This window comes from Melospiza georgiana, chromosome 8, assembly GCF_028018845.1.
Source record: "Melospiza georgiana isolate bMelGeo1 chromosome 8, bMelGeo1.pri, whole genome shotgun sequence".
NCBI classification, from domain to species: Eukaryota; Metazoa; Chordata; class Aves; order Passeriformes; family Passerellidae; genus Melospiza; species Melospiza georgiana.
The window spans coordinates 504,879-521,383 of record NC_080437.1 but is presented as its reverse complement, the minus strand read 5'-3'; the positions used below and the strand labels follow the sequence as shown (position 1 = coordinate 521,383).

The window sequence follows — 16,505 nt, the reverse complement described above, 5'->3', positions numbered from 1 at the left end:
GATGGATCATCTTCATTTCCCCACTCCTGTCCTGCTCACAGCAAATCCATTTGCTGGGCAATTAGACTGCAGTCATTACATTATGCTAAGAAGAGGCTCCTTTGGCAGCAGCAGCAGCAGCAGGGACCCTGAGCAGGAGGAGCCTGGAGTGCTGCCTGCCCATTCCCAGCCACTGCAAATGCAGGGCTGGGGTGGAGCTTGAGGGTCCCCAGGACGAGGGAAGAGATGAGAATCTTGACTCCATGTTTCAGAAGGCTGATTTATTATTTTATGATATATATTATATTAAAAGAAAATGATATACTAAAGAATAGAAGAAAGGATTTCATCAGAAGGCTAGAAAAAAAAGAATAATAAAATCTCGTGACCAACTCAGAGAATCTGACACAGCTGGACCATGATTGGTCATCAAGTAGAAACAATTCACATGGAACCAATCAAAGCTGCACCTGTTGGTAAACCATCTCCAGAGCACATTCTGCAGCCATCAGATAATTATTGTTTACATTTCTTTTCTGGGGCTTCTCAGCTTCTCAGGAAGAAATCCTAGTGAAAGGATTTTCATAAAATATCACAGTGACACAGGACCACCTGTGTCATGAAGGCAGGAATGATGCATCAGACTCCATGTTCTCAAAAGGTTAATTAATTACTCTATTATACTATATTGTATTAAAGAATTCTATACTATATTAAAGAATACAGGAAAGATACTTATAGAAGGCTAAAAGGTAATAATGAAAACTCGTGACTCTTTCCAGAGTCCTGACACAGCTTGGCCCTGATTGGCCAAAGAGTGAAAACAACTCGCAGCAGAATCCAATGAAACAATCACCTGTGGGTAAACAATCTCCAAACACATTCCACATGAGCACAACACAGGAGAAGCAAATGAGATAATTGTTGTTTTCATTTTTCTCTGAGGCTTATCAGCTTCCTAAGAGAAAAACCCTGGGTGAAGAGATTTTTCCAGAGAATGTGAATGGCACACCCAGCTGCTGGCAAACCCCCGTGGCAGCAGGGCCACCTTCCCAGCTCTAGGAATGTCTGGGATTATGCAAAATGGCCCTTGGGATGATTCTGCTTGGGGCAAACAGCAGCAGGATGGAGATGGACAGTCCCTCTCTCGTCCATACTCTTCTCCCAAGGGGTTTCATCCAGACAGTGCTCCCATTTTCCAAGTAAAACACAGGGTGACAGAGCTGCTGGCAACTGGAATGGACTCTCCATGCCTTGCCTATGCCACCACAACCCAACCAATCCCCTTCCCTCCTCCTCATCCTCCTCCTTCTCCTACAATTCCCTCCCCAGAGCTCCCACCTCCAGCTCCCTCTGTACGTGTGTGTGTGTGCGTGTTCCCATTACTTCTGGGTGAAATAACTGACTACAGGGTCAGTCCACCTGAAAATTGCTCTCCCCAGACCTAAACGAAACAGATGGGCATTGATGATGTTTTGGGAGAAATTAATCAGCCTGGACCGGCGGCAGCGCCAGCAGCTCCCTTGGCCCAATCTCGCCTAATGAATTCCGAGCTCTCTGTCTTAATAGCTCCTGACAAGACTAATTTACTCTTGTAAGTGATTAGAGGGGGAATGATCTCTTAATTGTTGCTTAAGATCCCTTTTGGCACGGCAGGCAGCAGGCAGGGAGCTGCTGCTTTGCAGGGAGGGGATGCTGCAGGCAGCCATGGGCGCTCAAACAGACCTCAAAAAATACAATTTTTGTTTTTTCCCCAGGAAACAGGCACCACACACAGTTCTGCTCCTCACACTCAGGATATCAGAAAGGTGTTTCCAGATGCTATCTTTTTTTTTTTTTTTAAAAGTTAATAAAGCTTAACTCAGAAAACACCTACCAACAGCAGGAAACACAGGAACAACTGTGTGTGTCAACACTTCCCAGGCTGACATTTCCCTCCGGAAACAAAATCTCAAGGTGCCAATATTCTAAGAGTCAATTATATACATGCACACGGCGCAACACAAAGTTTAAAAAAAAAAAAAACAAACAGAAATTCAACTGTCAATGTAATTCCAAGAATGACTTGACTGGCATAATGTCTCATGGAGGAAGGAAGGCTGGAGGAAATCTCCCTATTTTCTGACAAAATAGGAGTGCAACCCTGAAGGGGATATGGGTGCAGAGCCCTTCCCTTGGGAAGGTGCTGCTTGGGCTGCAGGTGGGAAAGGGACCTCCAGAGGCTCCATCCCAGCCTCCCAATCAATTCCTCCCCCATTAAAGTTCAGTCAGGAGCCCTGATTGAAGACCATAAGTTTAATGGACTGAGAGCCAGGGTCGATTTCTGCATTTACTGAAAACCAATCCCCAGCTAAAGAAAGCAGGGAAAGAAAAGCTCCATCTGTCCATCAAAAGAAAAACATGCCTCTTCCATGCTTTTCCAAGGTGTGGTGGCAGCCAGCACCCATCCCACTTACCCACAGGTGTGTCCTCGTTGATCAGCAGGTAGGTGTCGAAGAAGTAGTTGATGAAGTAGGGCAGGCGATTGCCCTGACCTGGGAAGAGGACAGAAACAAGGAGTTATTTCCAATTTAGTACCAATATTGCTGGATGGAACGTGCCTGGGCTGGTCTGGGCCTTGCTGCTTGACCAAGGGCGGCAGCTGTGGTGGTTTCACCTCAGAGACACCTTTGGCCAGCTGGATATTGCAGCAAAAGTGAGGGTGCCACCTCAGGGGTCTCTTCCCTGACTGATCCATCCCCAGGATCGAGCTGCCCCACATTGGGCGCCATTATATTGTAATTAAACACCAATATAGCCAGATGGAACGTGCCTGGGCTCGTCTGGGCTTTGCAGCTTGACCCAGGGCGGCAGCTGTGGTGGTTTCACCTCAGAGACACTTTTGGCCGGCTGGGTGTGTGGTGTTTCACCCCACAGACACTTTTGGCTGGCTGGGTGTGTGGTGTTTCACCCCACAGACACTTTTGGCTGGCTGGGTGTGTGGTGTTTCACCCCACAGACACTTTTGGCTGTGCAATGTGTGGTCTTTCACCCCACAGACACTTTGGGCTGGCTGGGTGTGTGGTGTTTCACCCCACAGACACTTTGGGCTGGCTGGGTGTGTGGTGTTTCACCTCAGAGACACTTTTGGCTGGCTGGGTGTGTGGTGTTTCACCCCACAGACACTTTGGGCTGGCTGGGTGTGTGGTGTTTCACCCCACAGACACTTTTGGCCAGCTGGATGTTGTATCTGGGCCCTTGGGACAAGGCCAGGCCTGCAGGAGCTCTGGTGGTGTCAGGATGGAGCCTCCTTCCTTAAGAGGGGCCACTCCTCATGTTTCCCTTGGTGGAGAAGCTTTAAGGCGATGGTGAAGGAAAGGAGTCGGTTCTGATGGAGGGTTTGGATCCAGAGCTTTATTCTGGCCCACAGGCCTCTGAATGCAGCAACAGCTCCATTCCCAGGGAGAGGAGCAGGGAAGGAGTAGGGAGCCACCAACCAGATAAGCAGGGAAGTCTCAGGGGGCAAATGACACCTGGATGGTCCAATGCCCCTCAAGGGGTGTAAGGCATCTTTTGAACTTTGCCAATCACACAACGCCCTTTCTGGAATGCCAAGATTGACAGACAGCACTCAGCAAGGGGCAAGGGAGGGGAAGTGAGAGGTGATTGGCATACCTGGGGAAGGGACCGGGATAGCTGAGACAGGCTATTCCATCACACCACAACATTTCCCAAGGCTGGGAAGGGCTTGGGAATGCTCACTGGCATGGGGGCCACTTTCCTGCACCAGCCTTTCTGGATATTTGGTATTTTCCAAAAGGCAGAGGGGAGGGGGAAAGCCGACAGCACAGGGACCGGGAGCATCAATTACTGCTTTTGCCCACAGTTAGTAGCTTTGCTTTGCTCCCACAGCTGAGAGCCTTTCGCCTTGTCAGGCACCCCAGCACAGCCCCGTGCTCCTTCCCCGGGCTGCCTTTCCCTCTAATTGCCTCCTTTCACCTCTAATCACCGGGCTCGCTCCTCTCCACTCCCTCTCCGGGCCTGCCCCTGGCCCGCAGCCTCATTAGGGGACAAGGCCAAGTGCAGAGCACGTAGGAGAGTGACAAAGGCAGGGAGAGAGGCAGCCAGGAGGAATCTGCGGCGGGGAGAGAGGTGCAGGGAGAGGAAAGCGCTCGGTGATTTCCCAGGAAGGTTTGGTGGGGTGTGCTCAGCATCCCAGGAAAGTAGAACGCACCAAACCTCAGCAGCCCCTCGGCCTGCCCAGCTGCCAAGATGCTCCTGAGACCTCTCAAACACTGGTGTGCATCCCACCAAACCAGCTCCTGGAGACATGGGGGAGCAGCCTGAGCTCCCCCAGGGCTCCCTCTGTGACGAGACAGGGATTTTCAGCACTGCCCTCTTTCCTGAGGCACCAGCTTGGTTAAACACCCTGAGAAATGGGAGAGCACTGCAGGCAGCGCTGTTGCAAAGGCACATTTAAATCCCAGCCTCTGGAGTTAAGCACCTGGAAAGAAAATGGAAAGGAGCCTGACAAAGTGGGTTATTTGGGAGCTGAGGGCATCTCCAGGGGCTTGGCAGCACACTTGTCACTGCCTGCCACTGGGGCCAGGAGGCTCTGGGAGGGGAAAACGAGCTGAAACACCCCCAGCAGCCCTTGGCACACAGGACTCGCTTCTGCAAAACATTTCTGTCTCAAAACACATTCCTTAATATCACCAGCACGCTAAAAATAAGCTGCACTTCCCAATTCCAGCTGCAGCAGGTGCTGGGAGGCTTCCAGGATCTGTGTGCTCTGGGAACAGGGAGACCTGGCCCTGGGGGCTGCTGAGGGAGGGTCTGGGGGCAGGACCCTGCTTTGGGCTGCAAATCCCAGAATACAGCTGGAATTTCCCTCTCAGATTGCCAGAGGAGGCCATGGAGAGCTGAGAGAGCTGGGTCTCCTCTGGGATGGGAAACTGGAGAGGAGGAGGCTCCAGGGAGGCCTTGACAGGTGGAGATCTCTGCCCATCTCCTGCAGGCAGGAGCAGGGGGACCCCACTGCCACCCCAGAGCTGAACCTGTCCCAAAACCTGTCCCAAAACTTCCTGCAAACACTCCAAACCCACCCAGCCTCCACTTTCCCATGGCTTTACCAGGAGCTCTGAAAACCTTCTGGCAAGAGCGTCGTACCACAGACAGATTTTCTGAAAAATCCTTTCGCTAGGGTCTTTTCTCCTGGGCAGCTTCAGCTTCTCCATGTTTTGCTGCTTTGGAATGTGATCTGGAGAACTGTTTACCCAGCATGTGAATTGTTTTTACTTGATGACCAATGACTGCCACCTGTGTGGAGGCTGTGAGCAGGCACAGGTTTTATTATTCATTCCTTTCTTTGATAGCCTTCTGATGAAGTCCTATCTTCTATTCTTTAGTATAGCATTTTAAATATAATATATCTAATAAAATAGTACATCAGCCTTCTGAGAACATGGAGTCAACATTCTCATCTCCTCCCTTTTTGGGGTTGCCTCCAAATTCCCCAGAAGAGCTGCTCCGTCACCTGCAGTGCCCAGGATGTGTGGCAGGGTGGGAGAATCTACAAAATCAGAGGGTTTTGGGAAATCTGCAAAAGGCAGCCTCAGAGACAGCAGAACGGTGATTAGAGCCAAGCAGCAGCCATGAGATTGGTCAGCAGAAAAATTATGTAAATTGTAGAAAATCACAAATAGAACTGTGTATTAACGCTTGTCTATAATAACTCTCTAAGCTACAGAAAAGTTTATCTAACAAGATATTAGAAAGTCCTAAGCTTAATAATGGAGCTCTGTGCATTGTGTTTGAAGGCTTAAAAGCAGGTATTATTGTGCTTGAAATAAGCAAGCATTGTTTAACCAAAGGTACGCGTGCTTATGGTGATTGGATAGAACTACTGTCAATACAGAATATATACAGCTATAAATTCTGTCAATGTGCTTCTGCTCTGTGTGATTGGCCAAAAAACTTATAAAGTAAGTTGTAACATTGAGTTCTTGGTCTGCTGCCTGGGATGTGAGCTGTTGGCATCTTCCCATTGTCATAACCATGGAATGAGATTTGTGATTTGTGCACAGCCCTGACCAGTGATAGCAGGGCACCCATCCCTCATCCCTGTCCCAGGCCCAACACTTCCTTATCAGAGAGATGGCAGCCCAAGCCCTGGGCAGGGTTTGGGAGAGAAGAGCTGGAATTCTGCTGAGCTGCAGAGCCCCCAAATCCCTGGCTCCATGCAAAGCCCGTGCAGTTTGTCACTGCTAGGAGGGAGCTGGGCTGGCAGGCCCCACTTCCAACGGGACAGAGTGGCAAGCGACCTCTCAGGGAGGTAAAGGACTGGCTTTTTCTCTTGTTTGTTCCCTTTGCAGAGGAGCTGCAGCTCCAGTGAGGCTCTCCCTGATCCAAGCCGACACCGCAGGGAGATTGACTGCGCCTGTCACTCACAGCTAATGTCATCCACTGGCTGCCTCATCAGCCTGCCAATCTGGGCAAGCCATCTCCAGCCTTCAGCAGGGGAAAGGAGGGCAAAAAGAGCCTTTATTCCAAAGGGCACGGCGCTATCAAAGGGACACACTCTGGCTATTGTTTATCAGCAGGAGCCACACAGGCACCCTGTCCCCACACCAGCACCCAGGGGGGTTAGGCAAGTCATGTAACAATCCCAAATTTCACGGGGCTTTGCTGCACATTTACAGCTCCTGTGCATCCCGTGATGTGCCAAAACCTGCCCCAAAAGGCACATTTTCTACACCAAAAGGCCATTGTCCCACCAGCTCCCTCCCCGTGCCAGGAAAGACCCAGAGCATCAGTGGGAAAACTTCCTGTGGAGGCTCTTCTGGCCCAAAACCCTGCCTTCCCCCAGCTGGAATTAGAAAAGAGCTTTTGCAGCTTGGGCAGGAGTTATTTCCCCCTCCCCAGCACATATTTAAGCACAGTTCAAGTCATCATTTTGCTGCTGAAAGCAGGGGGAGAGCCTTGCCAGTGATATTCTGCTGCCACACAGCTAACAAGCTTCTGGTTATGTATCCACCAGGAGACCACTGTGAAAAATGTGTACTTTATGACTGGCTTTTTGCAAATATTCAAATGAATATTGTATGTGTTGTGTTAGAAAGTTATGCTGTAATAATTCTCTTAAGTAGTGTGTTAAATATAGTTTTAGGTTATAACAAAATGTTAAAATAGTAACTATGTATGGGGGATATTTTTTTAAGAAGGGAGTGAGGGACTCCTACCAGGTAGCTGTCACAGGACACCCGGATCTCTCAGAGAAAGAGAATTTATTGCTCTGTTATCAGAAGAAATTAACTTCTTCCCACCTCACTCAGCCCTGAAGACTCAGTCAGGATTCAGAGGAAGAAGCTGACACTGCCCAGACAGAATCCTGTGTTTGAATGGAATTTATGCATCATGGATGAGGTGTAGGAATATGCAACAAGCTGTTGCTTTTAAGGGTTTTATCCTCTGTTAATGTGGCTCCTTTTTCAGGCTTATTTTGCCCAGAAAGAGGTGCCTGGACTGTCCATAACTCTTTGTTTTTATTGTCTCATATTGTCCTAAATCCTAATTGTCCAAATTGTTACCACTCTAATTAATTACTATTTTTCAACCATTTAGTTACTATCAAACTTTTAAAATTAAAAAACCAAGCGATTGGCATTTTTCACACCACAAAGACAGCAAGTTCCACCTTTGCACGCTGCACACCCAGCCCCAAGCAGGGAGCAGCAGACCCAGACGTACCTGGAGAGACCAGCTCCAGGAGCAGCAGGGCAGGCAGGAGGTGGGCAGCAGCAGCAGCAGCAGCCACGGGGCGCTTCATGGCTCCTGTCGAACAAGAGAGGCACCGTCAAACCCAGAACAGACAGACGTGACCTGGTGTCCCTACATCAGGCTCAGGGTGCAGGCTGTGCCACAGGGACATCAATGCTCTCCTTCCAACGTCCTCTTGGCCGTGGAAACCAGGGCTCACCTGCTGGACAGGCCCCATCCTTCCCTTTCTGCTCCCCCAAGTGTCACTGCCATGTTTTTTGGAAAAATCCCTTCACCCAGGATTCTTCTCCTGGGAAGCTGATAAGCCTCGGAGAAAAAGGAAAACAATCCTGATCTCATTTGCTTCTCCTGTGTTGTGCTCATGTGCAATGTGTTTGGAGATTGTTTATCCAACAGGTGATTGTTTCATTGTGTTTCTGTGAATTGTTTTCACTCTTTGACCAATCACGGCCAAGCTGTGCTGGGACTCTGGAAAGAGTCACGAGTTTTCATTATTATCTTTTTAACTTTCTGTAAATATCCTTTCTGTATTCTTTAGTATAGTTTAGTTTAGCATTCTTTAATATAATATAGTATCATAAAATAATAAATCAGCCTTCTGAGAACATGGAGTCAGATTCATCATTCCTGCCTTCATTGGGGCACCGTTTAATCAAGCACCAGAATGGGATATCTGGTAAACTGTCTTTCTTGGGATTACCATAAGGACTGCGTTTGGCGATATTATTGACAGAAGTGGAATAATTGCCTTAGTTTTGATTTAAGCTCTTATAAATGCTCCAAAGAAATCATAAAATTGCATGATTCATTAGTGATTAAAAAGAGTTAGAAAATACTCTCAAAAGCAGTAACCCAAGGCAACGTAACCATTACCACCTTGATACTACAGATGAATTTTCTTCTCCTAGCAATTCTTGCTGTAAATACAGCACCCAATGCAATACAATGCCCAATGACTAAACGTAATGTTTAGTATAACATTATTTAATGTAAGTACATATAATAAATAAAACAAATAATAATAAATATAAATCATAAATTAGCCTTCTAAGCACTTAAAGTCAAATTCTCAATTCCTCCTTCATCTGGGGACCCCAAAAATACAACATATAGACCCCAAAAATACCACACAGGGGAACCCTCCTGAAGGAGCTCCAAAGCCACAGCTACACCTATTTTATTTTTGCTGATGGATGTGTCACAGGAGACAGCTCCTAACAACTCTGTCACCGCAGAAAGGGCCTGAAATTCTAATTTCTCCTGCTATTTTGCTACAGAGAGTCTCTCTGGGATGAAGAGGTCTCGTGCCTAGACAAGAAAAACGGTGCTGTGGTGTGTTTTGTGCACCTTCAGGTATCTCAGCGCAAGCCTGAGAAAACATTCAGGTGTAATCATGCCCATCACCCCAGAAAACACAGCCAGGGCAGAAGAGTTTAAACCTCCTCCCCACAATAAGCTGCTGACTTATGCTCAGTGTCAGCAGAGCATCCAAACGTCCAATTTTGGGTTTGTTTCTAAACGAAAAAATGGCCACTTTCCCCAGAGCCAGGCATCCTGACAAGCCCTTTAAATCCTCGCATTTGGCCAAGCAAAGCAGAATGGATTCTTGTGATTAAGAAGAAACACCAAACATCTCAATTTTCCCCCTGCTTCAATGGGTTTTGGGGAGGAGGAAACCTCAGCATTTTTGTTCCAGAGCCCTGCACCCAGCCCAGAATGCAGAGCCCAAGCTCTTGGTGCTGCAGCCAAAGAGGATGAGATGGAAATGAGCTCCCGTGCCTTCTGCAGTGCCAGAATGCCAAAGGAAAGCACTAACTTTCTTCTCAAGCAGCACCACTATCAGCCCAAGTGAGCGTGAACATGATTTCCCAGCTTCACAGCCCGTGTTTAAGAAGCACCAGGGCAGTGGAGAAACAATTTATGTGATGTAGGAATAAAAGCAGCTGACAGCATCCCCTTTCGAGTGCCATGATAAATCTAAATATTGGATATTCCAAGTCAGTCACTTCATTATGTCAGTAATTGCCTGAAATGTCATTTTGATTTTCTCTGTCTTCATTAATATTGCAGCTCTTCACTGGTTCTTCGAGATGGCTCACTCGAATATTGCACATTTGAGGAACGGGATCCAGGAGTCTCTGAGGAGAACTTAAAAAATTGTGACTAAGAGCAGATTAAATTGCACCTTGTGCCTGAAAGAGGCTCTTTGGAGGAAGCACTCTGTGCAGTTCCCAGCATGACAATGTCCCTGGGAGCTCAGGTGCTGTCTCCTCCTGCCTGCCGAGGCTCTGATGTTAAACCAGAGGTTTCCCCTCCGCTGGCAGCTGCTCACAGAGCCTCCAGAGATGGGAAGCTGAGGGAACACCACAGTGCAAACAAATCCAGGGCTTCAAAGCTCAAGCCTCAGAATTTCCAAAGGAATGATGATTTCCAAAGCTGCTCAAGCCTCGGGATTCCATCCGCTGGCTCCGTGAATGGAAGCGTAAATCAAACCTCCCAAAGTGCCACAGGAGAGAACTGGGGGTGCCTCCCCAAAAACTCCCCTTTTCCTGCAATGAAGTGTCCCAAAGAGGGACAGCAGTGCCCTCCCGGAGGATTGGATGTGGGAGGTGGGATGGAGATACCTGAGGTGTCACCGGGATGTCCCCGGCTGTGTCAAGGACATATTTCACATAAAATCTTTTCGCTAGGATTTTTAATTCTGAGGCTTCTCAGCTTCTCAGGATAAAAAAAAATCCTAGCAAAAAGATTTTTCATAAAATACATCCCAGGCTTCCTCCATCACTGGGGCCACCCTGGAAGAGCAGCCAGGAGCTGGCCCAGCAAGGACCACCACCCACCCCACATCCCAAAAAACCACCCCTGGCATCCCCTTTGGCCAAGCACATGGCTAGCACCACCCCTCACACCAAAAAACCAGCCTCTCCTGCTTCCCCTCTGCTCCTCAAAAACAGCACTGCTAGAAATTCACCTTTTCTCCTCATTATTGCCTCTTGGCCAGGGTTTTACAATAAGCACAATTCAAAATTTAAAAAAAAATAAATTACAAGTTAATCCTGATTTTTATTTTTTTTTTTTTTTTTATTCCCACCCCCGTGTTGGCGTGAGCCATACCCAAATCATAATTCCCAAAAATAACAAATTGCAGAACAGGGTAATCAGAAGTAAATTGATATTGATAAATAAGCTTTTCTCCCGTGCGGTAGGTGGTTTATTTTAATCTAATGAGTTTTATATTTTCTGAGCTTTCAGATTCCATGATGAAGAGCCATCCACGCTAGAATTACAAAGCACTTTGAAATATTGTAATTTTATGGCTCATTTTGTCAGGACTCTTGAAAATGAGATTTGTTCCCAGTGAAAAAATTTGCCCCCTTCTTTTTTTTTATTTTTTTTTTATTTTTTTTTGCTTTCTATTCCCTGTGGCGAAAGGAAATAAAATTTCCCTGTTAAATAAATACAGGCCAGGATATTGGCTTGCACAGGGGAGGGGGAATATGGATTCCCACAGGGAATAAGGGACACAGCTGCTGGCACCTGTCACCACCCACCTGAGAGGGAGTTTGCAGGAGAAATGAGCATGGAAAACCCTTTTTCTCCTTTTTTCACCCCAAAACCAAAGCTGAGGTTTGAGACAGGAGTGTTTTCTCCCCACAAAGCCCTGCACTCCCCAGCTGGGGCACCCAAACCTTTCTTCCTCTAGGGAAAAAGCTGGGGCTGCTCCTTACCTAACACCCAAAAGTTTCCCTCACTTCCAGCAGTTTATTCCCATTTTAAACCAAGGGCAGGAGTGGAAGTATTAAAGTATTTCGCTTGGTGCTTCCAGACATTTGCTTTCCCACAGGAAACAAAGATTAGCTGCAGAATGACACTGAGCCATCGTTTCACCAAAAACCCAGGCCCAGGAGGAAATGCCAGCTTTGAACTGCCCAGTCCTTGCAGGAAGGCTGGGCTGGGTTGGGAATGGCATGGCTTTGGGAAACGGCATGGGGAATGGCATGGAGTGGGAAATGACAGAGGTTTGGGGAGTTCCATGGGCTTGGGAATGGCATGGCTTTGGGAAATGACATGAGGAATGACAGAGGAAATGACATGGGGTTGGAAATGACATGGGGAATGATGGGCGTTTGGGAATAACATGGGTTTTCCCATGAAATGGGGAATGACATGGGTTTGGGAATGACACCAGGAATGACACGGGTCTGGAAATGACATGGTTTTGGGAATGCCATGGAAATGACATGGGTTTTCCCATGAAATTGGGATTGACATGGGTTTGGGAAATGCCATGGATAATGACATGGGTTGTCCCATGACATGGGGAATGACATGGGCTTGGAAATACCATGGGGAATGACATGGGAAATGCCATGGGTTTGGGAATGACATGGGGAATGACAGGCGTTTGAGAATGCCATGGGTTTGGAAATGAATGCCAGGGGTTTGGGAAATGACAAGGGAATGACATGGATTTGGGAATTACATGAGTTTTCCCATGCAATGGGGAATGCCATGGGTTTGGGAATGAGTGGCATGGGAATGCCATGGGTTTGGGAATGACATGGGTTTGGAAATGGCACTGGGAATGACATGGGGAATGCCATGGGTTTTCCCATGAAATGGGGAATGCCATAGGTTGGGGGAATGACAGGGGTTTGGGGAATGACTTGGGGAATGCCATATGTTTGGGGAATGCCATGGGTTGTCCCATGACATGGGGAATGCCATGGGTTTGGGAATGAATGACATGAGTTGTCCCATGACATGGGAAATGACATGGGTTGGGGAATGCCATGGGTTTTCCCATGAAATGGAGAATGCCGTGGGTTTGGGAATGACATGGGAAATGACATGGGCTTGGGGGAACACCATGGAAAAGAACATGGGCTTGGGAATGACATGGGAAATGTCAGGGGTTTGGGAATGAATGACATAGGTTGTCCCATGACACGGAGAATGACGTGGGTTTGGGAATGCCATGGGTTTGGGAATGACATGGGTTTGGGAATGACATGGGTTTCCAAGCCCCTGACACAAGACAGTCCCAATAACCCCCCCAGCTCTGCATAAGGAGCACTCAAACATTCCACCACACCTGTGGCATCTCCAAGGAAAAGCCAAATAATGCATCCAACTCAACTGCTGCACCCATGGGATGCTAAAATAACACCCTGGGAGCTTTGGGAAGAGAGCCTCCACTCCCTGCTGCATCAGGCACTGCCACCCACCCCTCCATGGCGAGGGAAACTTCACTTTTGGGGAGAGAAAAGCAGGAATTCCCAATTTCTTCCCTTGTAAGTGGGGCAGCACTGGCTCAAGGGAGCCTCCAGCACTGGTTGCTAGTCACCACAGGCATCATAGCAACCATTTTCCATCACAAAACCTCTCTTCAGCTGGAGCAGCAGCTCCTGAGCCAGGAGGAGGGCTGGGATGGGGCAGGGAGACCGAGCCAAGAGGCTCCTGGGCTGCTCCAAAACTGGGAATCAACACAGCAAAGCCCAGGGCTCCGTCTGTGGGATTTCATCAGTCAGATGACAGGCAGGAGTTTTGTAGGTGCTGGGCCACAAAAACCCCAAAATGACACAATTTCTCCTGCCACATTATTAGAAGTCCGACTGGAGGAAGCCCATGATCAAACATCTCCTGCCCACATTGAAACATCAAGCCCATGGATAAATGCCCACCCTGCCCAAACCCCTGCTAAGATGCAGGATATCTGCAAGATTTGTGTCCTAACCATTGGAATTCCCAGTTTCTGCCCATTTCTACACCCTGAAATGCAGTCAGGTAACAACACCAGCACAAAGGCAGGAATTTTGTAGGTGCTGGGCCACAAAAACCCCAAAATGACCCAATTTTTCTTGCAACAATATTAGAAGTTTTACTGGAGGAAGCCCATGATCAAACATCTCCTGCCCAGATGAAACATCAAGCCCATGGATAAATGCCCACCCTGCCCAAACCCCTGGCAAGATCCAGGATATCTGCAAGATTTGTGTCCTAACCATTGGAATTCCCGGTTTCTGCCCATTTCTACACCCTGAAATGGAGTCAGGTAACAACACCAGCACAAAGGCAGGAATTTTGTAGGTGCTGGGCCACAAAACCCCCAAAATGACTCTATTTCTCCTGCCAATTTCTCCTTCCTCACTGGAGGAAACCCATGAACAAACATCTCCTGTCACACTGAAGCATCAAGCCCATGGATAAATGCCCAGCCCCTGGTCTTTACCAAATCCCTGCCAAGATCCAGGACATCTGCAAGATTTGGGTCCTAACCATGGGAATTCCCAGTTTTTTCTCCATTTCAGATGCAGAACTTACACCCTGAAATGGAGTCAGATAACAACACCAGCACAAAGGCGGGAATTTTGTAGGTGCTGGGCCACAAAAACTCCATAATAATTCCTATACCATTGGAATTACCAGTTTCTACACCCTGAAACGGAGTCGGATAACACCAGCACAAGGGTTGTAGGTGCTGGCCCACAAAAACCCCAAAATGACCCAATTTTTCTTGCAACAATATTAGAAGTTTTACTGTAGGAAGCCCATGAACAAACATCTCCTGCCCACACTGAAGCAACAATCCCATGGACAAATGCCACCCCAGCCCCTGGTCTTTACCAAACCCCTGTTAGGATCCAGGATATCTGCAAGATTTGGGTCTTAACCATTGGAATTCCCCATTTTCCCCATTTCTACACCCTGAAACGGAGGCAGATGACACCAGCACAAAGGCTGTAGGTGCTGGGCCACAAAAAACCCCAGAATGACCCTATTATTCCTGCAACAATATTAAAAGCCTTACTAGAGGAAGCCCATGGACAAACACCTCCTGCCCACAGTGAAACATCCAGCCCATGGATAAATGCCCACCCTGCCCAAACCCCTGGCAAGATTCAGGACATCTGCAAAATTTGGGTCTTAACCATTGGAATTGCCAGTTTTTCCCCATTTCTACACCCTGAAACGGAGTCAGATAACACCAGCACAAAGGCAGGAATTTTGTCAGTGCTGGGCCACAAAACCCCCCAAAATTATCCTATTTTTCCTGCAGCATTATTAGAAGTGTGACTGGAAGAGGCAGGACGGCGCAGTGGGGAAAGCAGGGAAGTTTTGGGTTGCTCATGGAGCTGTTGGTGCTGCAGCGTCAATTTTTACAGTTTCCCACAAAGATAACGTTTTACAGCTCGCGCTTTAAACATTGTATTTTTCACGAGTCCTTCAGAAAAAAAAAGAAAGCTTTGTGCTGGAGACGGAGGGAGGGAGGGAACGGGATGGTGAAGGCAAATGGAACTGCACAGGGATTTTCTCCTCCCCTCCTTCCCCAGGACAGCAGGGAAGGAGACACGAAGGTAAAACTCACTCTGCCGAAACAACCAGCTGGATTTGCACAAATCCCTCGGGAATGCTTCATCCCCGGCTCACACCCCCCCCCCCCAATAAAAAACCAAGAAAAAAATTAAATTTAAAGCATTTCAGTGCAGCAGCTCCATCCCACATGCACGGAGCATCCCGGGCTCCTGCAGGATGCTCCGGGGAGATCCCGGGCTCGGTGTGAGCAGCCAGCGCTGCCAAGGGGAAAAAAAGGGGAAAAAATGGAAGAAAAGGGGGAAAAAGGGAAAAGGGAAGGGAAAAAAGCAAGGGAAAAACCGCAATCCAACGACAAAGAGAACGCACATCAGCGCGGGGAACGTCCCGTTCCAGCATCCCTCTCCTCCAGCCGATGGCTGGGAAAGGCGATGTGGGGAAGGCGAGAATATAAAGAGAGAGAGTGGAATGTAAAGAGAAGAAGGACTGCAGGTTTTGAGGGTTGCAGCAAGTAAAGAATCAGAGGGGGAAAAATAAAATAAAATAAAGTGCTTTCTCCAAATGCTCAGGGCAAGTTCGGCGCTCGGAAGGGCTTCGCCTCCCATCCCCGCGCGATGCTGGGAGGGGATTTGAGAATCCCACGGCCGGGACGAAGTTCCAGCCCCGCTCGTCCCGGAAACTTTGCGGCTCTCCCGGCAGGTGCCGAGCTCGGGCGGGGAGCCGGGGCTGGGCGCCGGGCAGCGGGCACGGCCGCTCGGTCACAGCGGGCATTTCGGGGAAAAGCGGCCGGGGCTGGGCGCAGGGACCGCGGCGCTGGGCGAGACCCCCGCCCGAAATAACAGCAATGGGAGCACTACGAGAGGTTATTTTGGTTTAAAGCACGGCGGGGAGGTTCGGGAAGGGGGAACGCGGCAAGGAGCGCCCCGGGAAGGGAAGGGAAGGGAAGGGAAGGGAAGGGAAGGGAAGGGGTGATGCCCGCGCAGGGGTGATGCGCACACAGGGGTGATGCCCGCATCCCCCGCATCCCGCCCGGGTGGACAAACCCCGAGGAGGAGCGGCGGGGCATTACCTGCGGTGCTGTCTCGGAGCCCGGTGCTGTCAGCGGCGACCCCCCATGCCCCCCCTGCGCCCTGCGTGAGCCGCGGAGGAGGAGGAGGAGGAGGAGGAAGGGGAGGGATGCACTGACGCGGGCGGCGCAGCGCCCCTCGCCAGGTACCGCCAATTCGGCACCGGGAACTCGGCACCGCTGAAACTCCTCCTTGTCCCCCTCCCGACCCCTCCAGCCCCCCAAAATCCCCGCTCGCCCCCGCCTGCCCAAGCCCAACTTCATCCCGGGCGCGCAAAGTTCAACTCCGCCGCCTCGGCGCGTTCCGTTCGCGCTGGGGTTTTCTCTCTGTTGTTTTTTTTTTTAAAGGGTTTTTTTTGTTGTTGTTGTTGTTAAATATTTGTTGTTT

General features: G+C 49.0%; 1 protein-coding gene across 1 annotated transcript in view; it reads right to left on the bottom strand.

The window, feature by feature from the left end:
- The window catches only part of CDH23 (cadherin related 23), a 217,816-nt gene extending 201,636 nt beyond the window's left edge, over positions 1–16,180 (bottom strand). The window contains exons 1-3 of the mRNA XM_058029323.1: positions 16,121–16,180; positions 7,708–7,791; positions 2,436–2,513 (exon numbers count right to left, since the gene is read on the bottom strand). Of these exons, the coding sequence (XP_057885306.1) occupies positions 2,436–2,513; positions 7,708–7,786 (157 nt within the window). The 5' untranslated portion in view covers positions 7,787–7,791; positions 16,121–16,180. The remainder of the gene's footprint in view (positions 1–2,435; positions 2,514–7,707; positions 7,792–16,120) is intronic.
- Between the last annotated feature and the right edge of the window lie 325 nt (positions 16,181–16,505).